Here is a 27,884-nt window from a genome sequence, read left to right as displayed (position 1 = left end):
TGAAGCAGGATGTGATTTTTAGACTCAGTGAAACAGAGCATGCTCAAACTGGAGGACGATCTCCCAGCAGCACCTCTCGTTGAGCGGTGACTCCTGATGGAGCCGCCCCGACTTGTGGCACCAGAGCGAGGCCACTCTCTGCTGCCCAGCCCGCCATGTTTTATTCACCGCCGCCTGGGCACTGCCAGCCTGGTTTGAGTGTCTCTCCGCGCCTCTGTAATTTCATCTGATGGAACGGGCAGTATAGACTGCAGCTTCTCCGCTCAGCTGTCACCGCCACAAGGCCGATGGCATCTGAAGATGCACCCACTGCCGTCCTGATCTGGCCGTCATCTGACTGTTGATTACTTAACATGCATGACTCTGCACACTGAAACCACGAACATTATGCAACACGTCGCTAATGTCAGTTTCAGTGCAGTTCAGCCTTTTTTCCTTTCCTTTTTTTTTTTTTATCAGACTGTCAATAATCTGATCAAAGCTGTGGGTGAACGAAGTCGACCAGCTGTCTTCTCGTTGTTTCTCTGCATTTTTCAAACTGATCTTTGAGTGTTACACATAAAATATGCATAATTTTCATCACTAAAAACATCAATTTTACCCATTTTTATCAATTTAAAAAAACAATACAGTAACGTAGGATTAATGCTTCAGTGGGGAATCTACGCCTAGCTACACTATAACCCTTCTGAAATCTTACGGCATAATCTCATGTCCATCTCAGGTCAATGTAATTGTGATTTGCCTGATCAGCACAATCAATTCCTCCTGTGCTGTTTCGCCACAGTTTTTGATTTATTAGTGACAGAATAACGGTCACCCCCTTAATATGAGAAATAATAATCATAGCATTAAAGTAAGGACTCACAAATGTCAGCAAATTCCTGAAACGACATCAGGAAGTCAAGGAATGTAGGACTCCAGGAACAAACATGAATATGAAAAAGTCCCTGCATTTTATTTCTATCATGACTGACACCACATATAAAACACCAGGACACAACCACGTGGTACTGAACACGTAATGCACCAGCATAAATGCTAGCAACGTCAACCACTTATGTAGGTTACGTTGTAGGCTTTATATAGATTCCCAACAAATGTAAATCAGGGCTTTAGACCTTTTTGATCAGATTATGTGTGGGGAAAACAACGAGTGATAAGAAGAATCTTCCAGGATCTTAGATGATGAGGGAATGAGGGTTTAGTTGAAACACCTGAATCGTGTTGTAGGGGTTTTTGGAAAAGTAATTACCGGGAAGACACGTTGTTGTCAGAGCTGTGTAGACGAGAGGAAGTGATCGAAGTGGAAAATCAAGAGAGCAGCAGGGATTTCCAGTAAAAGCAAAGCGAGTGGGGAAAAATGGCTTCCTTGCATTAAATGACTGTTGTGTAAAGAAACAGGATATTATGTTTTTCTTACAAACTGCTGTTCCTGTGTTTCTGTTGCAGGGTGGTGGTCTTAGAGAGTCGACCGACCGACAACCCCACGGCCCTGAGCAACCTCTATATTTTAGCAGGTCACGAGAACAGTTACTGATCCTCAGCCAGTGACTCACCAGGTCTTTGAAAAGTGGATAAGAGGCCTCACTTTTGGGAGAAAATGACACTCTTAGACCTGCGTTTCTGTTACGAGAATTGTCCGGTTTAAAAGCGTTTTTGGGAGCTTTTGTTACTGATCACGGGATCTGCAGGTCAGTAAAAGAGGAGCCTGGTCAGTTCGGATTCATACGTAGCCTTTCACCAGCAAGACGTTAACTGTAGCCTCCGTCATCTCAAACAATGCGAGGACTGTTACGAGCAGGAGGAGAAGCAGTAAAAAGCTTGAATAATCATCATTACTTAGCGTTTTCCTCACTTTCCTGTTCTGTGGACTGAGTTACAAACAAATTATCTAGCGGTATTATTACAAAAGTGCCATTAAAATTCACAAGAATTGTGATTGTATTAGGAAACCATGGGAGATTTGTTGTGTTATTGTCTGTCACTCATAATTACTGCCTGTGGCAAACCTTAGTAAGCTTGAGAGGAGATTTTACAAGCTCTGTAGTGAGAATAATAGATCAGTTGAAACAGAAACTCACAAGTGCTGTGGGTTATTTAAGCAATATTTATTAACCTCATCTTCCGTAAGAGGGTATGTTGGATTTATACACGGTGACGGAGCGGTCTGCTGTGTTAAAATTAACTACCTAAGCAGCTTTGGGTTATTTTTACTGCTCTGTAATATAGTTGCATCTCCTGCTCTGCTGCATTTTTTTTTTTTTTTTTTTTTTTTTTAGAAATTGGATATACTGTACATGTTTTTGTTTTTATTTTTCTTTACCCCCCTCTTTTATAGACCCTTTACTTATCATTATTTGCACCATGTAAGCACTTTTGTACATTTTTATTTAAAATAAAAAGACAAAATGAGGGACTGCTAGGTTTTATTAACATCTCTGCATTCCCTTTGCTTAATGTGTACTGTTTTTATAATAAAAGCTGTTGTTAACATGAGAACGAGCTGTGGGTTATTCTTGTGTCGTGAGATAATCTCTTGTTAGGGAGAGCAGGTGATGGTGAGTTTTAGTTTCCATTATTCCTCTTTTTTTCGTTCTGCTTTCAGTCTGATGTGACTCCCTGGGCTAATTGGTCACAGTGAGACCAGACTAAATTTGCAGCTCAGTGTTACGTACTGGATGATATCAGGCTGATGTGGTTTAAGGGTTTTTGATGGTCGGGTAAACATGGACTCAGATGTGTGAGAAAACAACCCTAAAATGTTTCCCATGTGTCAGTGGTTGAGCTCTCCTGTTAGACTGAAATGAGTCAGGCATGACGATAATGACGTTTGTAGGTAAACAGCCTGACAAAGGTAACTCTCTCAGGTGTGATAATCCACAGGAGTCCTGCTTTCCCTTTTCCTCTGGAGGTGGGGGGTGGAGTCAGTGGTTCCTATGGACACCAGGGTGGAAAAAAGCAGAAGTGTTAAGTTGTTGTTCAGGGAGACTTATTCAGTGGGCAGCACCGGAAGTCATGTGATCTTACTTCCAAAATGAAACACGCAGCTGATTCATCAAAATAGGAGTTAAAGATTCGAGTTTGTTTTAAGATAAAATGCTTTTCATACTTAATTTTTAACAGGTGTGCAAGTGAAGCACAGTCAAGGGATATTAATGATGATAATGTTAAAGAAGTGACAGCATTAAAAATGAAGAAAAAAATGCAGTTACAGTTGGGTCACTTTATTTTGAAAAGCGCGACCGGATGTAGGTTTCATTTAACCACCTTTACGGGTTAAAAACAGGAGCTCGCTGGAGCTGCAGGAGTAGTTGTTCTGTGATCGTCTACCTCGCAGGCTGATGGTGTTTGGAGGAAGAAGAGGGTCCTCCTGAATTTGGATTTCCTCCTAAAGAAACATCTGCGAGCATTTTACGGACAGTAAGTTTATAAATGTGATTTATTTTGGGTTATTCTACTTTAATGGTCAGGATTATTCGTCCATAGGCTTTACAGAAACACTTTATTTCCATGTTAAAATAAAGTAGCATGGGTATTTAAAAAAAAAAAAATAGTTGCACCTTCTCGAGGCATCAATTTAGCAATTTTGTTGTTGTTTTTTTTGTTGTTTCTAATAAATTATACAGTGTCCAGGCACTACAGAAGGCAGGTGTAAAGAGATGAGATGGGAAGTGCTGTATTTATCCATTATTTGGGAAATTATTTTGTTATAGCAGTTGAAGTAATGATGAATAGTTGATAATAACAATCATGTTATCTGACAGATGCCTCTATCAAAATATCCATGTTATCCATGATCAATAGAAGTTTGTTCAGCGACTTGCTCTCCACCACAGCTTCAAAGGTGCTTCCAGTTTGCAGCCAATCACAGAGCCAGCCTCTTTTGATGAGATTATTCAGTCAGCTGTAGCTGTGCTTGCTACAACTGACTGATATATAGGATCTTCATCTTCCTCAGGAAATAGACCCTGTTCACACCCTTCTTGAATACAGCCTCTGTGTTGGTCTTCTAGTTCAGTCTGCTGTCTGATGATGGGGCTCCCAGGTGCTTGCACTCCTCCACCACATCAACTTACTGTCCCAGGATAGATATAGCTAGTGTGGCCATCCTTTTTCTTCTGAAGTTGATCATATCTGTCATCATCTTATTCCCATTCAGAAGCAGATGATTCTCACTAAAGGCCCCTCACTACTACATCCATCCACTGCAGAGTATTTGTGTAGGTTGCACGGAGCTGCACAGAAGGACTGAGGTGCAAATAAATTAAAGATAATCTCCCGATTTGTGGCTCAGGATGTAAATACACACAAAAAGATAATAATTAAGATGTCATTTGTGTGTATACATGAAGTCAGCAAGTGATGTAATAATGTGTGGCCATTCCAAGTGGACATTTCTGTACTTCTTTTCTCATAAATATTAAATTATGTTTGCTTACTTCAGGAGTCACCTTTCATTCAGATATCTGGACCATAATAACAGCTTTTAATCATAAATATCAGGTGTTATACTTAGAGGTTATATTTTAATCAGAGGTGGTATTTCCCCCTTTGAAATGCATTCAAATTTTTCAGTGCAGCACTTTGATATTCTCCTCACCATGTTATTAGTCTTAATCTTTGTGTCCCCCTCAGGGAAATGACCGAATATACTTTGCATTGCAAATGTTTTTGTTACGCAATCTGCTGGGAGATGGGTGTAACGTTCCCTCTTTGTGCAGGGCCATTTAGGAAGTTACCCTAACATTTTCATCCCTGTAAAACGAGCTTGCATGCAGGCATGCTTTTGACGGGTCAAAAGTTGCTCATACTTTTTATTGCTGCAAAAACATGTTTGTTTGTTTGTTTGTTTGTTTTTAAAAAAGCTAATTTTTGCAGCTTGGCTTGTGTAAACCATTCATAAAAGCAGTAGATTATCAAGTAAAGCCCCCTTCTTCCTTTCTTTTCCTCTTTGTCTGTTTTCAGGCTGCCACTGCTGCTTGTAAAGTTTTTGTTTTGTCTCCTTTCAGAGGAGCACTGCTTCCTCCTCAGTATGGAGAAGTACGAGAAGATTGGGAAGATTGGAGAGGGCTCGTACGGAGTCGTCTTCAAGTGCAGAAACAAAGACACGGGCCAGATCGTCGCCATCAAGAAGTTTGTCGAGTCAGAGGATAATCCCATCATTAAAAAAATTGCACTGAGGGAGATCAGGATGCTCAAGGTAAAGACGCAGCCTGTCTGACAGAAGCTTGCAAATTAGTACAGAAGTTGCGAGAGAAAAACATCAAAATGATAAATAAATAAAAGAGGCATGTAATGCTAAAGTCTGCTTTACAAAACTGGTTTTCTTAATGCAGAGTTGCAAGATAAAATTATGTGACTAAGAACGAAATATATGACTTACGAAGTTACATTTATCAAATAAAAAACTCATCAGGATAAAATTATTAGCAGGAAGCGTAAAACATTCACATTTTTTTACTTAACAAATCAAGTTTTTATCATAACTCTCAGCCAAACTGTTGTTTTGAAACTTTAACTCAGTCTTTAGAGGATTTAAATCTTGTTTTTAATGCAAGGAAATGTAAAGCATTCCTCCTCCTGTGCAGCCAGCGGGAGGGACACGGTGCAATTAATTCTGCCGACAGAGGGGAAACACTTTGCTTTCAAACCAGCAAACTTGAGAAAAGGTTTAGAGGGCTGTAATCAAATGAAGGCAAAACCCTGCAGGGTCAGAGCTGACTCCAGTATTTCAGTTGCAGTGTGAAATGTCTGTGAACATTGAGTTATCTTTTAAAAAAGCCTCTGGCGCGAGTTGAATATCTTTCTTAGGCTGTAAATTGGAAGCTTAGGCTCAGTTGTGGTCAAGTCATGTGTTTTGTTAACGATGTACATATTTATCAAAGATGTACCGATGCGTTTGTTGGTGGTTTAATTAGTCATGCAGTGGGTGGGAGCGCTGGAGGCCTGCTGGACATCAGGAGCTCGTAAATAGGACAGGTTGTCAGGGGCAACAGCATGTTTATTACCCTCTCTTAACAGTTTAGTGTGTTTGAGATACAGAGACTGATGAGCCACTCCTCTGTGCAGCAGATTCTGCTTGTAATGTCTGTTTGGGATTTCTGTTTTCTGTCTGTGCAGCAACTGAAACACTCCAACCTGGTGAATCTGATCGAAGTGTTTCGACGCAAACGGAAGCTTCACCTGGTCTTCGAGTACTGCGATCACACCGTCCTCAACGAGCTGGACCGCCATCCCAGAGGGTGGGTGTGTCTCCCCACAAAACCTCCCTGAAAGAAAGAGATGCATGCATTTACTTGGTAGTTGCTTTGTAACTGCACATGTTTAAAGAACAGCATTGCAAACACCTGGCTTTCGGCTATCTCCAAACTTCATTTATATAGCATGTATGCCGCTTTGTCCAGCTCTGATGGGCACAACGCTCATCTCCTGGGAGACTGACTGGCTTTCTGTGGTATGCTTACAGTGATGCCCTCCCAGAATGCTTTGCTGGAAGGGAGCCACATTTTATAGGGAGTGTTTTGGCTCTCCAGTCCCCCCGCCCTCCTCTAGTCCTGGCCTATAGCCTTCAGGCCACAGACGGGTTCAAAAGAAGAGACAACAAAATAGATAGAAAGGGGCTGAGATTGTTATAAATTGCCAGTCACAAGGCTCGAATTAGCCATTTCCCCAGCAACACTGGTAGATAGCGGCCCCTTGACCAATAAAGCCTCAGTTGTTGAACATTGTGCCTCAAGAAAGAAATGGCTGGCCATTACTGACTGTCATCTTCAGCCACAGAGCGGCAAAAGAAAACTAGAAATGAAACAAAACAGAGCAGAAAACAGAACAAATGTATTTTTTTGTGTTTTGCTAAATGAACCGTGACGAGCTACGCGACTTCTATTCCAAGCTCCTCCCAAAACTGTCTCACAAACCATTATTTTATCAAATCACAACATTATGGTCTTACTGACCTTCATCGGGTACAAAAAGCAAGTCAGTTTGTGAAATTTCTTTCCTCGTAGATATTCCAAGATTCCACAAAGTGCTTGGAATCCACAGCAACTCGGCTGCAAAGTGTCAGATCACGCAACGTTACAGAGGAGTGTCGCTGAATGCATGAAGGATGCTAACATTCTTCTTATTCACTAACTGCAAAGCTCCAAACCTTCTGTGGCATTAACATCAGCACAAAAGCTGTGTGCCGGGAGCTTCGTGACATGGGTTTCCATGACCCAGCAGCTCCCGTAGGCATAAAGTGTAGGTAGCCTTTTATCCATATACTGTATGACTGGCCTCTTTAGCAGCACCACTCCAGGGATGTCTGTTTGCTGGTCAGTCTACCACAGGGGTGCCCAATGCCAGTCCTTGAGAGCTACTATCCTGCAGCTTTTAGATGCACCTTGTTCCGACACACCTGAATCAAATGAATGGCTTGTTATCAGGCCTTTGCCAAACTTGATGGCATGCTGAAGAGGTAATCAAACCATTTGATTCCGCTGTGTTGGAGTAGAGATGCATGGACTGGGATTGGGCACCCCTGGTCTACCACCTTCACACCCCACCTCATCAATGACTTTACGGACCACACTGAAAGTTTTGCACAGACATTGATGACCCCCAGAGCATGCATCTTACAGATTTTACTGATCCCAGACTTTTTTTTTTACCAAACCAGGGGTTTTATATTTTTGTTCACCACCACACAGACCCAAAACAATATAACGATACAAAATATAAACAATATAAATACTAAATCTAGTAAACATGGCAGAAATCTTAATGTCTGTTTTTTTGGCATCACTTGGGCTTGTTGATAGTGTATCAGGAAGCTTGTTCCCTCCAATAAAAGGCCTTACATTAAGAAAGGCAGGCAAGCGTGAAGCTCCAAGCTCAGTCTCTGACAATGTCATCACGTATTTGGAAATTTTCCAGTTAACCCCATTTTGTTCTAAGAATCTTTTCCAAGATCAACAAATACCCTTCAAGCTCGAATAAGTTTCTGTCTATCAGTTAACTGATTTCCTCCTTGTCCTACAGCGTCCCAGAGCATCTTGTTAAAAGTATAACCTGGCAGACGCTTCAGGCCGTCAACTTCTGCCACAAACAGAATGTAAGTCACGTCACGCTCGCTTCTCCCACCTGACTCCTCACGTAGCGTATTTCCCAGTTGTCAAACCTTCCCCTCTGCTTTGTTTTTCAATTCCTTACTACCCTCCTCCCTCTTCCACCACCCAACAAACACTCTGCTTTATGGCTCTTTTTTTTTTACAAGAATTCCTTTCCCGTGGCTGACCAGCAGTTAATGTATCACCAAGACACAACAAACGCTAGAACGGCCCCCGTATAACAATGTGGCTTGAAGTCTACAATCTCTTTCTACTCCCATCAGAAAGCATGTGGTTAAGTTCATAGAGTGGTGTAACTCTACTGTACTGTCTCTGCAGTGCATCCACAGAGACGTCAAGCCAGAGAATATTCTCATCACCAAGCATCAAGTCATCAAACTCTGCGACTTTGGCTTTGCCAGGATACTCAGTAAGTTCATCAGCAGCTGCAACAGTGTTGACAGTGCCCCTTAGTGGTCACTGTTACCATTACAAGTGCATATTCATATTTACAACTTAATGAATGTTACCCTAAACTTGGTTAAGTACTTGCTGGATAGTTTCAGTGCTTCAGATTCACATAGAAGAGTTCAAGGCTTGTTACTAATATTTGTTTTAATCCCTCCTTCAGAAATGATTCCCTGAAAACCAACAGAAATCCCCAACAACAAACTTAAGATATTCAGTTCAGTATCACACAATGAAAAAGAGCAAAGTGTCTCTTTCTGGGTTAAATTTTGACAACATTCACTTTATTAAATTACAGGAAAACGGCTAAATGATGTTTGCAGCTCTGGGATGACTCACTGAATGAGTCTTTGCAGAAACTATGTGTGTTTTCACTGATAGTTGAAATGATGTTGGATGTTGTGCATTTCTGTGTTTGGCAGCTGGTCCGTGTGACTACTACACCGACTACGTCGCGACCCGCTGGTATCGCGCCCCCGAACTGCTGGTGGGAGACACTCAGTACGGCCCCCCGGTGGACGTGTGGGCAATCGGTTGCCTGTTTGCTGAGCTCCTCTCGGGGACGCCTCTGTGGCCCGGGAAGTCGGACATGGACCAGCTGTACCTGATCATAAAGACCCTCGGTAAGATCAGCCTCCTGCGTAAAATGCCTTTACATTTTCGGAGAAACAATATCTTATAGCGATTTTTTCCCCTAATTTTATCGGTGAGGTATAATGCGTTATACTCGCTATTCGCTGTGTGATTATGTTCCAGGAGATCTGATTCCTCGACACCAGCAGGTCTTCAGCAACAACCAGTTCTTCTGTGGAGTATCCATTCCAGAGCCACAACAGATGGTGACGACGAGTTTTGCTTCCTTTATTTCAGTCAGAAAAGGCCGAATAAAGATCATTTCACTGAAATAATAAATGAACAAAAAGAAATATCTAAACTTGTGACTGTCTTTTCAAAAAGTCCTTTTGCTCTTCGGTTTCTGCAGGAATCTTTGGAGCAAAAGTATCCAAACCTCTCACATCAAACTCTGAGCCTGATGAAGGTGAAGTTGTTTTTATTTTAATGTTTGCAGTTCCTCCTGCTGCTGTTTTACAAAACTGACAAATTCTGGTGCTCTGTCCACACGTGATGGTGCAGGGCTGTCTGCGGATGGACCCGTCTGAGCGGCTGACCTGTGAGCAGCTCCTCCAGCATCCGTACTTCGACAGCCTGAGAGAAAGAAACGAGAGCACATCTCGACAGCAGGACCGCTCCGGCAACAAAAGGACACGTTTACCTCGCAGACACGTTCCCCCCGGGGTGAGCAGCCTTCTGTTCCAATGATAAAGATGACGTACCATATTTGGGATAACTGGTGCCAAACTGGTTGTGTTTTAACTTGAATACAGAATTGTCAGTGGTTATATCGGCTCATACTATTAAAACGAGCACTTAAAAGTTACAAATCAAAAACTACTTCTTATATGTTATTAATAGATGACTACTTATACCACTTATACTACTTATTATATATCAGGATATAATAAAAGATAATCAGGTCCCGAGGTCTGAAATTTAGGTAAATACAACATCGATGAACTACAAAACATAACATGGCAGTTTGTCCCGAAAGAACATCTGCAATCGCCACAATTCAACTTTATTCTCAAAATGATCAATATTTTTGTTCTTAATTTGTCCCTAATACTCCATCATAGAGGGTAAGTAGCAGTCAAGTGTTGCTAATAAAATGCACTTATCTAATGATCATCAACGAGGGTCACCGACTCCATAAAAGCAGAGGTTTTTGGCAGTTTGCAGGACTGTAGCATGCAGGTGTGTGTTAACACAAAACCAAAATGTTCCCAGAAGTGGACATCCCAGCAAATTCATCCTAAGGTCAAATCATGCAATGCTCAGAGAAACTAAAAAACAAAACAAGAGCTACATCTCAGTTAGCATGTTGAATGTGAAAAAGACTGAACAAGTGTGGCTTGTTTGGAAGGAAAGCCTCTTCTCTCTAAAAAGGACATGTTAGCACAGCTTCAGCTTCCAACGTTGCAACTAAACAGATGACAAGATTTCTGGAACAATACCATTTGGACAGATCAGACCAAAGTTCCACTTTGTTTGGCCATAAGCACCACATTTGGTAAAAACCAAACACAGTGTGTCAGTAAAACACCTCACACCAACAGTCGAGCACGGTGGTGGAGGAGTGAAGATCTGGGTTTGTTTTGCACTCGAAGAACCTTACAGCTATAGAGTCGACCGTGAATTGTTTTCCGGGGTTTTCTAGAATTAAATGCGAGGACAATGCAACAGGACAATGATCATAATCACGGCAGCAAATCCACAACAGACTCTCTGAAAAAGAGACCCAGTCAGAGTCCAAACCTCAGGTTGTAAAACTCATCGATCTTTTAAAAAATGCCCTTGTAAACTTGTTTTTACTGATTTTTGTGCTCTACAGTATTTGCCACAGTTGACCAGCAGCGGCTTCTTTCCAGCTCTGGACAATAAGAGGTACTACAACAACCTGCGCAAATTCAACTATCACCTACCGAACATCTAATCCCGCTGGTCCTGATCCGAGTCCAACCACCACCAAGAGCTCAGTAACGTGACGCATACTCCAGTAGCACTTTTTAAACACATTTAATGAAGCTCCAACCACTTTTTATGAGGTGTATCACATGAGGTGTCTCTAGTATCTCTCTCGTTGATGTCAGTCTATGCACTACTCCCAGCAGGTCATGTTGGTTTATGTATGTCGCCGTCGTTTCAGGCTGATTTTGTATAGAGACAAGAAGCAGTGAGCTGCTCCGCTCGTAGCTGCACAGTAGACTGAAGGAAAAACTCCAATGTACTGCCTTGCCTGGTTTGCCAAATGTATTTTTATATAATGACGGGCTTTATAAGAGCAACTTGTTTGTTATTTTAGTAAGTTATAATGCAGGACATGAAGTTAAACTGCTCGTGAGCGTTTCAGAAAATCTTATTTATTGACATTAGGAGTAAATACAGACATTAAACATCCTTTATCCCACTTTCACAAACATTTATTAGCAGCAGTCGCACTGTACTCAACGTCTCTGGAATATTGGTGCTAAGGATGTTTTCAGCCATCTGTTTGTCCTCAGATATTTAATGATGAATGCCAAAATAATCTAAAAAGAAGATGTAAATGACTCTTAAAATAAACCTTTTCAATTGCTTTCTCTATGTACACTAATATGGAGTTACTTTGAATAAATATCACAGTGAACTAGTGTCACCAGCGATTTCATTTGACTCTTTGTTGGACTGACGAGATGACAACTCTGTGAATGATTACGCCACACCTTCTCGCGACAAAAAACCCTCAAAACCTAAGAATAATGGATGTTGTGCTGTGTGCCATTCACACGATCAGTCCAGGTCCAGCTGTATTTCCAGATGTGGAAGTGCAGTTTGCAGCCTGTCAACTGTTGTCTGTCTGTCTTTGATTCCGGGAAGATCACTGAGAAACAGATACTCCAGTTTCCTGAGAGGAAGCATCGCCTAATTACTTCATTCGTTATAAGACTGTTTTTAAAAAAGCACCATTAAAACATGCGGTACTTTATTGTTCGCTCCAAAGGAAACAAATTTAAACACTGACCTGAGTTTGTGCAGGGCGATAATACCCTTATCAGTCACATTTCCACACGACACCACCTCCATCATGTACAAGCTCTCCTGCAGGTTCTCTATGGAGGTCAGCCTCTCCAGACAGGCATCTTCAATGTAGATACACTTATTGAACTTGACTTCTTCCAAATGTTTCAAACCATCTAGAAAAATCAATGTTAAAAAAATGGCATCAGCACGTTTAGGAAAAGGGACTCAGGCATGCTCTCCTTTAAATATATATATACTGGAGTTCAGCAGCCAGCAAGGTCAGAGAAAGCGTGCGTGCCTGCTTGGTGTAAAATATCCCGGACACTTGCGTCACTTTTAGATAATTAGTCTAAGAGAGATGCACTTTCCCCTCGCCTTTCTTGTTAACACCACGGAAGGGAATCGCTTTCAGGTCAACCGTCGAGGTCGAAGCTAATGCAAAATTTACACTTTCTGAACTTGGCTTTAATTTTTAATTTAAACACACTCTTTACTATGTTAATCCAAAGCGAGTTCAAAGGGAAATAACCTATGTTAACATATGTCAACATCTGGATTTACTGATGTTAACAGAACATAAGTCCTAATGACTTATGTTCTGTTCCCCCAGTGCCATCATTAGGTCAACAAGATCATTATGAAGCTGGAAGTACAGAATATTGAGTTCTGTCCTTGTTGATCAAAGCGTCCCTTATTAAAGTTCACAGTCTGTCAGTTTTGTAACATATTTTTGTTGCAATGTTGCTTTTAATTTGTTATATTATATACGAGACATATATAACTTTATTTTTAAAGTTAATTTTTTTTTTTTTTTATGATTTCTTTGACCAGTTCTTTTTCCAGGGTGGAATGATTGCACAGCACACATTTTAATCACTTTAAAAAACAAAAACTGGGTGCATAGATTTGAATTTGCTTTTGATTTTTTTCTAATCCATACAGGGCTGAAGATGTATACACTCAAAACTATATATATACGCATTCCCCTAAATCTTTTAATAAGTACGCTGAAGGTTCTACAATGTCTTTTAACTTGACAGGGCCTATTAACTTCTCATTAGTGATCATGATCGACCACAACAAGGATTTGTTTACCAGCACTCATTGGATTGATCAATACTTTGAAGAATTGCAGCACCCAACATGGACAAGCTAAATGCTTTCTGGAGAAACCTTTAATGGTCAGACGACACGGACATTAAGCTGGAAAGTGGACAGAATATCTTAAGATTACTTCCAAATTGTTCAACTTAACCTTAAATCTGTAAGGCTGTATGTATATATTTGAGCCTGTATGTATTCTTCTGACCCAAAGTTTGAAGTAAATTCAAATTTGTACATTTGTGTATGCTGCACATCTTTAATGACATCTGCACAGTTCAAAGGAATCATTAAAAGCTCAAAATAACTGTGAGATTCACGTCCATGGATGTAAACTTCTGACCACAACTGCATGTATATCTGAGTTTAACAAAGTACTTATCCAAAACGCATCCAAAAGATATTTAAGTGCAGAAGACGCTGCACCCTCTGAATCTAAGAATATGGATTTTTTTCTTTCTTCTGTGATATGAGATCAGCCATTAAACACAATATTAATTCATCAATGTTTTCCTCCCCATGAACATTTTTTCTGTTAATTAACAAGACAACAGCCTCACCAGGTGTGTGAGTGTACACTTAAATATATCTGAGACAACATCCGCGATCATTAGGTGAAGACGTCAATGAGTCTAGAACAAGAACATGATGTTCTCCACACTGACCCAGGTAGTCAAACCCTTTGTACATGATGCAGGATTCAGTGGCGTCAATCGCCTGGATCTTGTATCTGCCCAGAGACCCAGTTGGCAATGCGTTGTAGTCGAGATGCCAGCGATCAAAACCCTGGAAGCGCACTTTAGCACCACATCTCAGCAACCACTCTGCTGCTGCTCGGTCTGGGCCCACAGCTTTTATCCTTTCATAGTCCACCCTGAGTGAAGATCAACAAACAGTCAAAGTATTGCACATGCTGATATGAGATGAAATGTGACAGGTCACATTTGTTGGGTGCAGAAAGGGAAGAACGGTCAAGAGACAAAAGTCAAAAATCCTATTGCCAACTTCCCCACTAGGGCAAATGTTAAAACCTGAACTAATTATCAACGGTTTACAAAAACAAACATGTTGTCAGTTTATTTAACATGAAAAAAATTATTTTAAGCAACACTGGACTGTAATTCCTCATCTTTACTAAACAGTTACAAGCAAAAATCTCTGTAAATGAAACAAAAGTGAAAATTAATTTATAAATACAGGCCTAGAAATAGCTTTTCTGTTTAAGTGTTTGTTTAGACTTTGTTTATATGATCTTAGATAAATGGATATGTTTCAATGTGGGCTTTGTTTTCTTTGTTTAGGGAAAAAAATAATACTGTAGCAGACCCATTGTGTCTATTTCTACCCAGCTATGCTTTTACTGGATGGACGATGTGTTTAAGATGAAGCCATTGGCAGTCAGATCCTTTCTAAATGGTATTGCATGGTGGATCAAAAACTGACTTTTGCTCTTCTGTGTTCCATCAATTTTGACAAGATCCCAACACCGTTGTCTGAAACACAGCTCCAAACCATGACAAAGCCTCCACCGTGCATTACAGATGGCTGTTGATACTCACTATTGTTTCCTTCTTCTGACCCCTTCAGTACATATTGATGAATCAGACCTGTTGTCACTGATTTTTGGTCAGGTTCTTGTATGATTTAGCATACATCACGCTGTTTTTTTTCTTCCTTAAGAACGGCTTCTTTATAGCCATACTTCAACCGAGGCCATTTCTGATGAGGCCTCAGTGAACAACAACAACAACAACAATCTTTATTTATAGAGCACATTTAAAAGCCTTGGGCATACCAAAGTGCTTTACATAAAACAATAAAAAATAAAACAGTTCACACATTAACATCAAATACATAAAGGTAACGAGTTATGTTCACAGATAAAAGCCACCAATAAGAGTAAACTGCAGCACATAGGTTATAGCAAGGTAAGACTGTACCACCATGATAAAAGACACCAATAATGGAAAGATAGCAGAGAATTTAATACAATAGGTCAATAGGTCACTGCAAGCAAGCCAGCATTTAACTGGTAGAAAAGGCAAGTTTAAAAAGATATGTTTTTAGCCGTGATTTAAAAGAATGAATAGAATCAGACGCCCGGATGCCAATCGGGAGATTGTTCCACAGCTCCGGTGCAACTAGAGCAAACGATCGATCACCTCTAGATTTCAGTCGAGATCTGGGCTGAACCAACAGTAACTGTGAGGATGACCTTAAAGCCCTAGCAGGAGCATATGGGTTTAAAAGTTCCTTAAGATAGCTTGGTGCAGTGTTATTGGTAATTTTAAAAGTAAACAACAAAATTTTAAATTGAATGCGATATTTGACAGGCAACCAGTGCAGATCAGCAAGGACAGGAGTAATGTGGGCAAACTTCTTGGTTTTAGTTAGAATGCGTGCTGCATTCTAACTCGATCAGACTAGATCGATCAACAGAAGATCCAGGTGCATGTCTCAGGTCCTGTGTCAAGTCTTACCTGGATTCTTTTTCTTTTATATTTCTTAAGGACATCACTTTCAGATAGGTTTGTCTGCTGTAGAAGCTGTAGTGGCTTTTCACTTGTTATTTTGTACTCAACATGTCCAGTTTCCAATTTTAATGACACACCACGCTGAGATATACGAAGTTTTAAGCTAATCTCTCTTTGGGAATCATCTTGTTGGTGTGAAAATCCTATTTTATGCCTGTCAAACTGTATTATATTTAGCATTTTTCATACATTCAGCTACAGAAACAGGAACAAATTACAGGCTGCTAGTAGCAAAGTGCCTAAAGACACGTTTTAAAGGGGTGTTTGCCAAGTGTTTTGTTATCTGTTGACACTACACTGGTTCATTCCTTGAGTTAGATGCTTTATGTTTGTCTGACTCATAGGTCAGGGTTAAGTCTCTGAATATAGTCAGGTACAAGGACTGGGCTCAAAATGAGAGAAAAAGCAGCTAATGTCCAGAAAAAGAAAAGTATGGCTCAAGACTTTCGTATAGTGATGTATTGTTAAGGTGGAGGTGAGTTAATAAAAGGGTGCCTCACTTGTTGAAAACGGCATTGAGCCAGCCCCAGAAGTGTCTGCGGCTCCTCTCCGGGTGAGTCACCGCAAACTTCACCGCCTGCGACAACAGTCTCATATCTGAAAGCCAAACAGCGCACTGGGAGTTATCTCCTCTGCTGGCTCTCACCGACAAACAGCGCAGGATTGCGACACATAAACAATCCCGTCTCTCACCTGTCCTCCCACAAGCAAAGGACAACTGACAAACACTACTGTTTACATTCAGAGCGCAGCCATCATAGCTCTAACCTTTAACCTTTACGACGTATCACGAATTAAAAAAAAAACCGCGGTATCCAATTGGCTGGACGCGCTTACGTCAGAGCGGAACGTTAGCGGTTCTACGTACGGGAGCGAGAGGAGGAAACACGAACACTAGGAGCTAAGGAAAGTCGCTCCTGGCTTTTATACAATGAAGAGGCTAATTTGAGCTGCTATTAAACGCTGTGACAATGATCCGGATCCTGAGCGGGGCGTCCTTTAAGGCTGCTGGTGGACTGTTAAAGGATATTCAAAGCAGACAGCTACACGGGTGAGGCTGACACCACAAAGACAATGACTTGTGCATAAGTGTGAGCTTGTTCAGTTATATGTGAGAGAAGAAGTAGTGGTGGGGTGCTAGTTTCTTTAATCCGTACAGATAGGTAGGAAAATGTGCAGAAGAGCCTGCCCAAATATGCAAATTTCACTGAGCTGTCAGTGAAATCCAGCACAGGTGTCCTAGTCGCTGAAGGACACCCAACTCTCCAAGATATAGATTCAACAACATCTGTACCCTCTGCATGAGCTAGGTCCTCACACCACGTTGTTTACTCACACAAAACATCTGTCTGCCTCTCCAGTCATCTGCGCTCCATTCACATTTCACTAAGTCATTTTAAACTTTCAGAAGCTCCCTTGATTTCTTAATAAGTGTCCAGCAGGTAGGACAGTTATTAGAGTTGCCGTGTTTTCAGAGGCTGCACACAGCTTACCGCTCCCTCTCCAGTTTACTTTAAGGAAGCCCTGCAATATAGGAAATTACAGTTAATGATTATTAAGAGCAAGGGAAACCTTCCTACTTAAATTCAGCTTCTTCAGAGATAACCCTCGGGTTGACAGGTGAAATGTTTGGCAGGTTTAACTACTTACACCTGTGCGCATTTGTACAAGTCCTGGCACTCTGTTCTAGTTATGATAGAAACCCTCGAGCAAGGTTTCATCTCTGAACATTGACACTTTCTAACCAATTTGGTGATAGTCCCTGATTTAATCTCTTGTTGCATTTATTGCTTTAATGTTTTGTGGGACATTAAGACATTTTGTCTGGCTGTTGCAAAAATGCCACAAAGTGTACTCACTTGGTTACAAGATTTTAAATATTTGTGAACATTGTGTTCTTGCAGATCCTTGCTTGCTCTAGCTTGCCTATATGGTGAAGGGTTCTTCTATCCTATTTGTAATTGCAAATACCTCTTTAATTCAAACATCTGTGTCATAGGTCTCCAGACTGATCTGCGTCAAAGGTCTCTTTCTCATCCATGGCTGGACTTTGACCTAAATATTCTGCTTTGTTTTCTACCTTTTCAATCTGTACAGCTAGTCGATTATTAATAGCCACCTTAAATTTTGTCCTGTCTGTTTGCTTTTTGTTTTTTCAGCACATATGACATAGCTGTGGTGGGAGCTGGCATTGTGGGCTTGGCCACAGCCAGAGAGCTGATTCTGAGACACCCGTCGCTCAGTTTCGTCCTCCTGGAGAAAGAAAAGGAGCTTTGTGAGTGGAGTGTTGTGGATGTAAAGACATGTAACAACATGTTAATGTAGAGATTTGTGTTCTCCACAAATCTCTACATTTCTGACTTGACAGCCCTTTCCCTTTAGTTACTGTTTCATTAGTATTCAAATGTCCTGGAGAACAGAGCCAAAACTTTGTAAAAATGTAACAAACCAGCAAACATACTCTGGCACTGTTTTCTGAAGTTATAAGAATCAGTATATAAGATATTTATACTGCATTTGCAGTCATGTGAAAAACTTGCATGATATAGATATATATAGATACAGATGCATGATATAATGGTTTGTAGCGATGACTTAAATTAATAATTTCCTGTGTGACTTCAGTCTCTCACATCATTGTGGTAAAACTTTGCACTCTTATTTAAAACAGTGCTTCAGTTCATTGATGTTAGCAGGCATTTGTTTGTGCACTATTCTCTTAAGCCTGATTCTACTGTTGTGGACACAGAAGTCAACAGTTGGAGAACCCACGGCTGATTTGTCATTCCTGTTATACTTCTTTTAAGTCTGCCGTCTGGACGCATTCTTATTTTGATGCATTGTAAAAAGGCAGGTGGGCAGACCCTCAGCTAACTGTCTGATGACTCTGGGACCCAAGTGGACCCTAACAGAATCCCCGCTTTAAGGTCCCACCACAGTATTTCAGTGAGGTTGAGGTCTGGACTTGGACTGGGCCATTGCAGCATGTTGATTCTTTTCTTTTTCAGCCTTTCTGTTGTAGATTTGATGCTGTGCATTGGATCATTTTAATCCTACATGACTCATTTGCTATCAGATAGATGGCCTCATGTTTGACTCTAATACTTTGGTATACAGAGGAGCTCATGGTTGTCTCAATGACTGTGCCCAGGTCCTGTGGCTGCAAAACAAACCCAGACCATCAGCCCTCCACCACTGTGCTCGAGTTGTTTGCGCTGTTATGCTGAGTTTCCCCAAATGTGGCGCTGTGCACTGTGGCCAAATATAATGCACACTTTGTTCTTGTTTGCCCAAAGTCCAAAGAATTTGTTGAGACATCAACTCCTGGGAAGATAGTGGCTTTGTATTAACACACCTGACTATTAACTACTGTTTTCCACTCTTTTATGCTATGCTAATCTCCTAGGTGTACCCTAATATTTACCAAACAGAAAGTTAAATAAAGTTCATTAAAACTTTTGCATATTAAAATGATCAACATTTAAACAGATAAATAAACGAAACAAAAAAATTATTTGAGTCAGTTTTTTTCCCCCCATCACTCTGTAGGACTTAATACTCCCTTCTCTCTTAATGTTCTTCAATTTGTCCATACCTACCAGCTTTACACCAGAGTGGGCATAACAGTGGAGTCATTCACAGTGGGATCTACTACACACCGGGATCACTGAAGGCTCGCCTGTGTGTGCGAGGAGCTACTTTAGCCTATGAGTACTGTGAGAAGAAAGGACTTCCTTACAAGAGATGCGGAAAGGTTTGTCTCTGTATGTTAAGCTGATAGATTTAGAGTTCAGTGACCACCTTGAGTGACTGAAATTACAGCAGACATTTATCAACAGTGTTGGGAAGGAAATATACTACTAGTTTAACTGTATTTAACAGTAGCCTACTGCCCTTTCAGCTTCATCCATATTTACACAGTTTAATTAATGTTACCCATTTTTACCAGGGGCTAATTGTTTTGTACTCTTGGTTCTATATGTTCTCAGTGAGAACAGATATCTGTGATAGAAAACAGATATTTTCTTGCTTATTAAGCACCACGCTATGGAGCCACTGTGAAATGTAAAGCAAGAATGGGTGACAAGGTCCAGGAAATTTATAGAAAAAATAAAACTGCATATTGATTAAAAGCAGTGGGGGAAAAGTCAGTACCCACAGTTGGAACTAATTTCATGATGAGCTTAATCCAGCAGGAGGCAGCATAACGACTAAAAGCAACTAAAATTGAACTAGGTGGCAGTGGTTAACCTGTGACCTCAGCAGGTCCTGGTAGGTTCCTACTTCAAATTGATTTTCTGGAGTTTTTTTTTGTCTGGAGTTTGCAGTGTGGAATGGGAGGATGGATGAATAGATGGATGGAAGTTTGAACTAGCTTTTAAATCTTTGAAATGTATATTTATTCCCAGACACGGGTCTTAAAGTCAGCTCTGTAGCTGAATGAAATCCAATGCAAGGATCAAATATTTGGAGTGTTTTGGAGACGGCTTTGATGTCTCCCCCTAAAGATTAAATCCAAACCAAGATCTTTGACTTGGATGTTAATTTTTATTGCCCCGTAGAGTAAAGAAAAGGACTGAGCGCCAATTCTTATTGCAAAAAATAAAATCTTATATTTATTTAGAATACAAGAGGACCATGTATGTTACCAACGATTTGATGCCTGCTTGTTTTTTTTTAGCGATTGTTGGTACTCTGAAACTTTTCAGTTGGTAATAGTGAAGTATACAGTATGTGTTTCTGTCTTAAACCATGCAGCTCATCGTTGCTGTGGAGCAGGAAGAGATTCCCAGACTGAAGGCTTTATATGAGCGCGGCATGAAGAACAATGTGCGTGACCTCACCATTGTCGATGGCAAGGGCATCCGGGACAGAGAGCCTTACTGCAGGGTGAAAAGAAAACAAACATCATCTCATTTACTTGGACAAAAACGTGTTAATGCAGGGTAATATTTGATATTTCGTCTTTTCAGGGGATAATGGCCTTGGACTCGCCCTACACTGGCATTGTCGATTGGAGGATGGTGGCTCTCAGTTATGGTACTGACTTCAAGGAGGCAGGTGGCACTGTGGTAACTGAATATGAGGTCAATGACATTTCCATGATCAAGGAAAGCCCATCAGGAAGCACAGAAGGTAACAAGCTGGTTGTGCACATCAGTGTTGACACAGTCATAACTTGTCATAAAAATTGTATAGCTAACACAACTCCCTATTTAAATTCCATTTGCAGGAATGAAATATCCACTTGCAGTCAGAGATAACAAAGTAAGACATGTTAAAACAAAGGTATCACACGGTCAGATCGTGTTCTGTCGTTTACAGTTTTTGCATCATTACTTTCTCACAGGGTAATGAGCTGCGGTGCCGTTACGTCCTGACCTGTGGTGGCCTGTACTCGGACCGTTTGTCACAGATATCTGGATGCAGTCGGGAGCCACGGATCGTCCCGTTCAGAGGAGATTATTTAGTCTTGAAACCTGAGAAGAATTACCTGGTCAAAGGAAATATTTACCCTGTAAGTCTGCTGAAAATGTTTTCCTGGTGCAAACATATACAGGCAGGTGTTTTCTGTTTGTTTAAATCATTTTTTGGCAATCTCAATTGCAGAACATCCCAGATATATGTGAAAAAGTACAAGTGAGTTACAGTATGTGGACTTCTTTTTCCTCCTGCCTGAAGATGTTTTGAGGGGAATTTTAAAAAGATGACTTCCTGTCGATTCCAATTTAGTAGTTCTGAAGCAGAGTTCTGACGGTTGCATCCACATTATTTGTGGGTTGTTTTAATACCTGTTGCAGGTTTCACATGTCTGTGTTTTCTAATAAATTCTGTAAAATCTCTCATTAGGTTCCTGACCCTCGTTTTCCGTTCCTTGGAGTTCATTTTACCCCGAGGATGGATGGAAGTATTTGGCTCGGCCCCAACGCTGTCCTCGCCTTTAAAAGGGAGGGTTACAAAGTGTACGACTTCAGTGCTCAAGACTTTGCTGATGCGCTCTTGTTCAGGTAGCAAATTTGTCCTGGAAGATGTGACGATTTCAGTCACAGTGTAACAGCTGCGTAGTGTGTGATGCCAATTTGTGTTTTATTTTGTTTTGTTTACCTGCAGAGGCCTTCAGAAGCTAATAATGAGGAACATTACATTCGGAGTTGGAGAAATGTATAGAGGACTTTTCATTGGTGCACAGGTTAAAAATCTGCAGAAGTACATCCCTGAACTTTCCCTGAGTGATGTGATCAGGTAGAGAAATCATTCTTGGTGCTTGTTACACAATATTAGGATAAATGTTAGGACCGGTTTTCTGTAACCGCCGGTTGTTTCCTGTCCAGGGGTCCAACGGGAGTTCGAGCACAGGCCCTCGACCGCGACGGAAACCTCGTGGATGACTTTGTGTTTGACGGCGGGGTCGGAGACGTGGGCAGTCGAGTGCTCCATGTGCGTAACGCTCCTTCGCCGGCAGCCACCTCCTCCCTCGCTATTGCTGAGATGATTGCAGATGAGGTGGAGAACCGCTTTACGCTGTAGCAGAGGGGGGAGAGAAAGCCAAAGAAAGTCCAGCTGTCATGACTTCTTTATTACAGGACAGGCCTTAATTTAACAGAATAAAGTGACTTATCTGCTGCGGTTTTGTTTTTAACACTTTTTTATTTTCGTGGTGCTACTTCAGGTTGTATGTTTACTCCACCACGTATGAAAGTACAGTTTATTTTGTGCACTACATTTCTGTCTAGAAATGAAGTTTGCCATGACCTGCTTTTTACATTTGTAACTTCAATAGCATTATCATCAGTTTCTAACATTAAAATTATAATATCAAAGTACATCAACTGTGCGTAAATGTGCACTTTAGATTTACACGAGGGCTCTTTAATGCTTACATTTCAGTACAAACGGTTTCTTTTTAATTTTTCAATGTGATTTTTCAACCTGTATGAAAGAGGAGTTTGAAGACTGTATAGTCCGCTATAAATGAATGAAGAGTTTCAGTGTCATCATGGAGGCTTTTATCTAGGTGTTGGCTTATGAAAGTCTTCATGTACCACACGGTTTACCAAGAAAGATCGGTTCTTCTTACTCCATCTGACAGTTGTGCTACAAAGATTGTTAAATTATATCATGACTAAATAGTGTCTTTGTCTTATATTTTCATTAAGGCAAATTTATATTTTTTGTGGAGCTGCTGGTGATTTCTCTTGAATCTGTTTCAGACTCTGCACATGTTCCTAAAACTGTTCTGATGTTTGTCTTTCTGTCATTACAGTGATTATGACAAATGAATGTTAAGGTAATTTTCAAAAAATATATTTTTGAAAACAAATGTGCCATTTTTGTGGTTTCTGTTTTAGGTTAGGTTTTTTGGAGTATTTTATTTTAAAGATGTAGGCTACATTCTTTTATATTTAAATATAATGAGTAATATGGGAATTGACCACAACTTCGAATATTTAAACACAACCTTGCTGTGTTTAAAGCTGATTTTTCACTGTGCTGTGATTTTACAGCACTGAAGAGGATGAAGTGGCGGTATGGAGAGAGCTGTGGACTTTTTAACCAATTCAGTTACATTTTATTTATATAGCACCAAATCCCAAAACCATTTACCTCAAGGTGCTTTATATTGCAAGGTTAATACTGTCCCCTATCAGCAACCACTTGGCAACAGTGGGAGGGAAAAACTCCCTTTTAAAAAGGAAGAAACCGCTGGCAGAATTAGGCTCAGCCTGGTTGGGGGGAACGTCAGAGGACGGAACAAAGATATGCCATAGATTAATAATAACTAATGATTACATAGTGAGATGTTTTTAAACCTAATCTTAAAAGTAGCTTCCCTATTCCAAATTGGGAGCTGGTTCCACAAAAGAGGGGCCTGAAGTGGAAGTTTCTACCTGCCATTTTACATTTAATTATCCTGGGGAACAACAATTAACCAGAGCACACTGTTTAACACAGTCCCGGAGACTGATTGGATGGCTGAGCAACGGAGAAGTGTACTTGTACTGTTTGAAGAAGACGGAAGATATGTAAAGCTGTAGTAACTACAGAGGACTAAAGTTGATGAGCCATACCAGGACAGAGATGATGATCACCAAGCAGCAGTATGGCTTCATGTCAAGAAATAGCTCTAAAGATGCAACACGTACAAGAGAGGGATAGTGGATATACTGGATAAATTATGTTGAAGATGGAGCTACCAGGCAGGAGGAAGTTCATGGATGTAGTGGAGGAGGACATGGAGAGGTTTGAGGGGGAGGATGCTAGGGAGATGGTCCACTGTGGCGACTACAGCCCTTCTTTGCCATGGCTAAGTCAATGAATTATAAAGTTTGGATACAAGGAGGCAACATACTGGAAGAGCCAAAATAAATTAAATATATATTAAATATTTAATTATTAAAAATGAAGTCAATCATTTTTTTCATGTGCTGAATCACAGCAACAAAGACAATGTATGGGGCACATAAGTTTTCAAAAAAATATTTTCACTCATAATATTTATTTAAGCGCATTTTTTCCCATTAATCCAGCCTCCTTGTCATATAAAACGTAATTAGAAATGTGTTTAGTGTGGCCGACACTTCAAAGGGAAAGTCAATAAGTTTTATTGTATTTCCTGCTGTCTATCCCTGTGTGTCGCTACTCTTCGCTGCTAAGAGTCTACTCTGTGTGTAGACAAAAGTCCAGCCTTGTTTTTTTCAGTCCAATAAAATGTGAAATTACGCAGGGACGCACGGCGCAGCGAGCAGAAGCTGTAAGCAGGCAGCGGAGTTGGTACGAACATCTTCGACTTCACGAACCAAAAACACCTCGGCTGCTCTTCAGCGGCTCTGCTCGCAAATATGCCTCGGACCGGCCGCTGCTTTGGAGGTGTACGCGGGATTTAGCGCCTTATCTGCTGCGGGGAAGATGACTGAATTCGGAGCAAGCAGCGCAGGAGAAAGTGTGCCTTGTTTGGAGCTGAACGGGTCGTGTGCCACAACATAGTACTCGCAGCGGAGGCCAGCCCCAGCAGCCTGTAGCAATCGTTAGCCGGTCAGCTAACGCTAGCGTGCAGGTGTTTTGGCTGTAAACAACGTAACATAACTTGTAGCTGTAGTTAGCTGGCAGCAACCTCGGCTCCAACGTCTTTCCTCAACATTGAGCTCAATGTGCCTGCTTTAAAGTTTTTAAGCAAACGCCAAGCAGCAAGTGTTACACTTAGCAGCATTCTTATTAGCAGTTAGCAGCTGCTGGGTGTTTACAGGAGCAGCAGGGTGGCCACATAGCCACAAAGCTAGCGACTTAACTTTATTGCTACATGTGCTTTTTTCCATCTTTTTTAATAGATATTTTTTCCGCTGTTTAGCACGATTTGACCTCGGACTCACGCTCTGCTTTAGTTACTCTGCTTTTTATTAAGTGAGCCAGTTTGTGTTGTTTCACCGTTGTAAAGCCGGGACTGACCCACCCATAAGGACAATTTACCCGGGGCCGATGCTGACGGTTCAGCCCGGATCACGGCAACACCAGGAGCCGCTTCAGCAATGCAGCCCCAGCAAATATACGACTTTTCAAGTGACGAGAATAGTCACAAATGGAGAGGCCTCTTCGTGCAAGCTCTACGAAAGGTACGACTGTGACCACCAGCTTTCTCTATGCACTGTTATAAATCAAAACACCCGTATTGGGGTGACCGATTTGAACACTGGTTTCATCTGTGCATCTTTACCAGCACAAAAGTTTTGGTAACACTCCTTGACTTGAGTCTGCTCAGAAGCAAAAACTTCAAAGTGTTTATATTAACACTATACTTATTTGTGAGGCATTTAGTGTTTTGCAGACCTCTGGAGATATCCCGCGCCTGTTGACATGTCTCTGTTGTGCCTATTCAAAATGCTCGTCACCCAAGTTCCTCATAATGACTTCCCACAGTGATTTTGAAGAAGTTGTTCCTTTGTAACGAGTTTTTCGTCGTTTCGAGGGTGTGCTAACGACTTGCATGATCCAGAGTGAATACCAATGAAGCTTGAGTTGAGTGTCGTGTTGCCTTCTTTATTTGTTCCTCATTTCATCAAAAGATCATCATTGCTGAGCAAAGAGGTTCTGTAGCTGTTTTCGGGTGCTTTTGGTCACACTTATCTGCCTTTTTTTCCCAAGCAATGCAGCTTAGACTCTTATAAACTTAAAATGAATTCTTCGGAATAGGAAGCATTTGCATTTTAATTTCCTTGGTCAGCAGGACACATCTGTATCAGTTCCTTTTTGACTGCCCTGTTCTTTCCTTTTTCTTGCATCATCTTGGCTTCTCCTAGGTTTATTTTCTGTTTTGTGGCCCCTCCACATCCCCTCACCCCTTCTGCTCAGACTTGCAGAGTCATGAAAGTCTGGTACCAACTCCTAATGGAGAAAAACGCATTTGTCACTGCTCTTTCTGTTTCACTGGGGACTGTTTGCCTTGCTTTTCTGTAAGGTTACACACAAGGCCAAACTGTTTAGAAACTGGAAGGTGCACAACGATCTGCATGCTGCGTTTCCTTTTGAACTGGCTGTGTGTATAAACTTACAGCGTCCCGTCAAGACCTACTCATGAATTTTAGTGTTCTGATGTGGCTGGAGCGTCCCAAGTAAGCCTGTGTTACAGTTCAAAATAGAAACTAGATTCTTCTTCTTCTTCCACTATAAGAAATACATTGGCCAAACAGGCAAACTGTGGTGCATCAGAAAGGAAAATGTCATTGCTTATTTAGGTGACCTTTAGAGACTTGTGGTTCACCTAACCTGCTATTCATTATTGGTGTTTGAGTGCTTTGGTTCCAAGTTAAAACTAAGCCCCTTACACAAAACAGACGCACTGAAAAAATGAAATTTAACATTGATAGAAATACTGAAATAATTCTTTTCTTAAAATAAATATCAACAACAAGCCATTTGTCAAGGTTGAAAGATGGTTTTGTGCTTAACTTTATCACTTTTTTTTTTTTTTTACGTGCTTTCAGTATCTGACAGAAAAGCCTTGAACCTGTATTTAATGTGCTTTTTGTTGTGACATGTTTTAGTTTTAGCAGCACTATGGCTATAGAGGTTAATGTCTGTGGATTTAGCTGTGTAGCAACATCATGCTTATAAATAACGCTGCCCTATTCTTGTCAGTGATCAGTATTGCAGAAATGGTGTGATGAATCAGGTGAAACTGAGAAAGCAGGTGGTCTGTCGCGATGCCACAGTGTCATTGTCTCAACTTGCTGCACAACTGCCAGAGGGAGAGCCTGTCAGAGATTGACGCAAGAGAAGTTTGTTATGGTTTTGACTGACTGTGACTCGCTCTTTCTTTCTTTTTTTTTTTTTTTTTTTTTACAGCTGTCCAGGAGCTGTGGTGGATGACTCCATCCTCTAGAATGGAATAAATAAAGAAAACTTGTAAAGGCCAGATCAGGGACGTAAGTTAGTTATCAAGCAGGGAGCTAGTTCTGAGATGTGTCACCAGGTGGTGGTTGGTTTTGGATATATGTAGATCATAAATGAGATGGATGGATTTACTGAGGCTTAACAAATAACCATGACATCACATTATTGGAATTAAGGCTAGAGCTGCATGATTTTGGCCAAAATTATTGTCAAGATTATTTGTCGTGCCCTGCCACACATTGGCGACCTACCCAAGGTGTACCCCACCTCTTGCCCTACGATAGGCTCCAACACTCCCACGACCTTGAATTCGATAAGTGGAAGAAAATTGATGGGTGAATTGAGTTATTTGTCACGATTATTTAAGTGACAAAAATGTTTTTGTTAACACAACCCTTTTTCCAGTTTTAAACATAAAACTAGTCCTCCGTATTTACCTGAATTCTTTGGTATTGGCACTCTGGAAAAGTAACTGTGTGTCATAACGCATCTTTTGTCCAACTTTTATCTTGATGGACATGCTGACACGCTGCACAGACTCACCTTTGTGGATATGTGAGTTCATAGATGATGCACGTTAGCAACCGTTGCATTGTTTTTCTTGGTTGCCGTTATACTTCAGATTGTGGTGCGTTTTTCAGGTGGTTGAGTAAATTATTTGTGTGTCTTTGTGGTGGGAACACAT

General features: G+C 40.9%; 5 protein-coding genes across 13 annotated transcripts in view; 4 read left to right on the top strand and 1 right to left on the bottom strand.

Moving 5' to 3' along the window:
* Positions 1-2,499, top strand: part of map4k5 (mitogen-activated protein kinase kinase kinase kinase 5) — a 28,391-nt gene extending 25,892 nt beyond the window's left edge. For all 6 annotated transcript variants that reach the window (XM_042213342.1, XM_042213340.1, XM_042213341.1 and 3 more), the window contains one exon: positions 1,453-2,499. In XM_042213342.1, coding sequence (XP_042069276.1) covers positions 1,453-1,540 — 88 coding nt within the window. In that variant the 3' untranslated portion in view covers positions 1,541-2,499. The remainder of the gene's footprint in view (positions 1-1,452) is intronic.
* On the bottom strand, positions 2,200-16,596 carry dmac2l (distal membrane arm assembly component 2 like). Of its 4 annotated transcripts, none has more exons than XM_042213344.1 (5): positions 16,315-16,590; positions 13,946-14,154; positions 12,181-12,352; positions 6,187-6,272; positions 2,200-2,937 (listed from the first exon to the last, which is right to left on the bottom strand). In XM_042213344.1, the coding sequence occupies exons 1-4, from the start codon at positions 16,407-16,409 to the stop codon at positions 6,218-6,220; spliced, it is 531 nt and encodes a 176-aa protein (XP_042069278.1). In that variant the 5' UTR covers positions 16,410-16,590; the 3' UTR covers positions 2,200-2,937; positions 6,187-6,217. The 4 variants fall into 4 exon arrangements, with proteins under 4 accessions (XP_042069278.1, XP_014196752.1, XP_005946092.1 ...); XM_005946030.3 differs by lacking the exons at positions 2,200-2,937; positions 6,187-6,272 and adding an exon at positions 11,529-12,063 and having other exon boundaries at positions 16,315-16,411; positions 16,508-16,596; XM_014341266.2 differs by lacking the exon at positions 2,200-2,937 and having other exon boundaries at positions 3,608-6,272.
* cdkl1 (cyclin-dependent kinase-like 1 (CDC2-related kinase)) lies at positions 5,036-11,415 on the top strand. The gene is made up of 9 exons (XM_005946027.3): positions 5,036-5,203; positions 6,124-6,245; positions 8,026-8,098; positions 8,433-8,523; positions 8,984-9,184; positions 9,318-9,400; positions 9,544-9,600; positions 9,696-9,857; positions 11,011-11,415. The coding sequence occupies exons 1-9, from the start codon at positions 5,036-5,038 to the stop codon at positions 11,110-11,112; spliced, it is 1,059 nt and encodes a 352-aa protein (XP_005946089.1). The 3' UTR covers positions 11,113-11,415.
* A 72-nt stretch (positions 16,597-16,668) lies between the features above and the next one.
* l2hgdh (L-2-hydroxyglutarate dehydrogenase) lies at positions 16,669-23,135 on the top strand. The gene is made up of 10 exons (XM_005946032.3): positions 16,669-16,865; positions 17,974-18,089; positions 19,417-19,568; positions 20,573-20,704; positions 20,788-20,950; positions 21,048-21,082; positions 21,165-21,332; positions 21,665-21,822; positions 21,926-22,057; positions 22,147-23,135. The coding sequence occupies exons 1-10, from the start codon at positions 16,786-16,788 to the stop codon at positions 22,340-22,342; spliced, it is 1,332 nt and encodes a 443-aa protein (XP_005946094.1). The 5' UTR covers positions 16,669-16,785; the 3' UTR covers positions 22,343-23,135.
* A 1,314-nt stretch (positions 23,136-24,449) lies between these two features.
* Positions 24,450-27,884, top strand: part of sos2 (son of sevenless homolog 2 (Drosophila)) — a 38,727-nt gene continuing 35,292 nt past the window's right edge. Inside the window, exon 1 of the mRNA XM_005946026.2 lies at positions 24,450-25,422. Within this exon, the coding sequence (XP_005946088.1) occupies positions 25,339-25,422 (84 nt within the window). The 5' untranslated portion in view covers positions 24,450-25,338. The remainder of the gene's footprint in view (positions 25,423-27,884) is intronic.

This window comes from Haplochromis burtoni, unplaced genomic scaffold, assembly GCF_018398535.1.
Source record: "Haplochromis burtoni strain Fernald_Lab_line unplaced genomic scaffold, NCSU_Asbu1 Contig_435, whole genome shotgun sequence".
Taxonomy (NCBI): domain Eukaryota; kingdom Metazoa; phylum Chordata; class Actinopteri; order Cichliformes; family Cichlidae; genus Haplochromis; species Haplochromis burtoni.
This window is presented reverse-complemented; position numbering and strand designations above follow the sequence as displayed.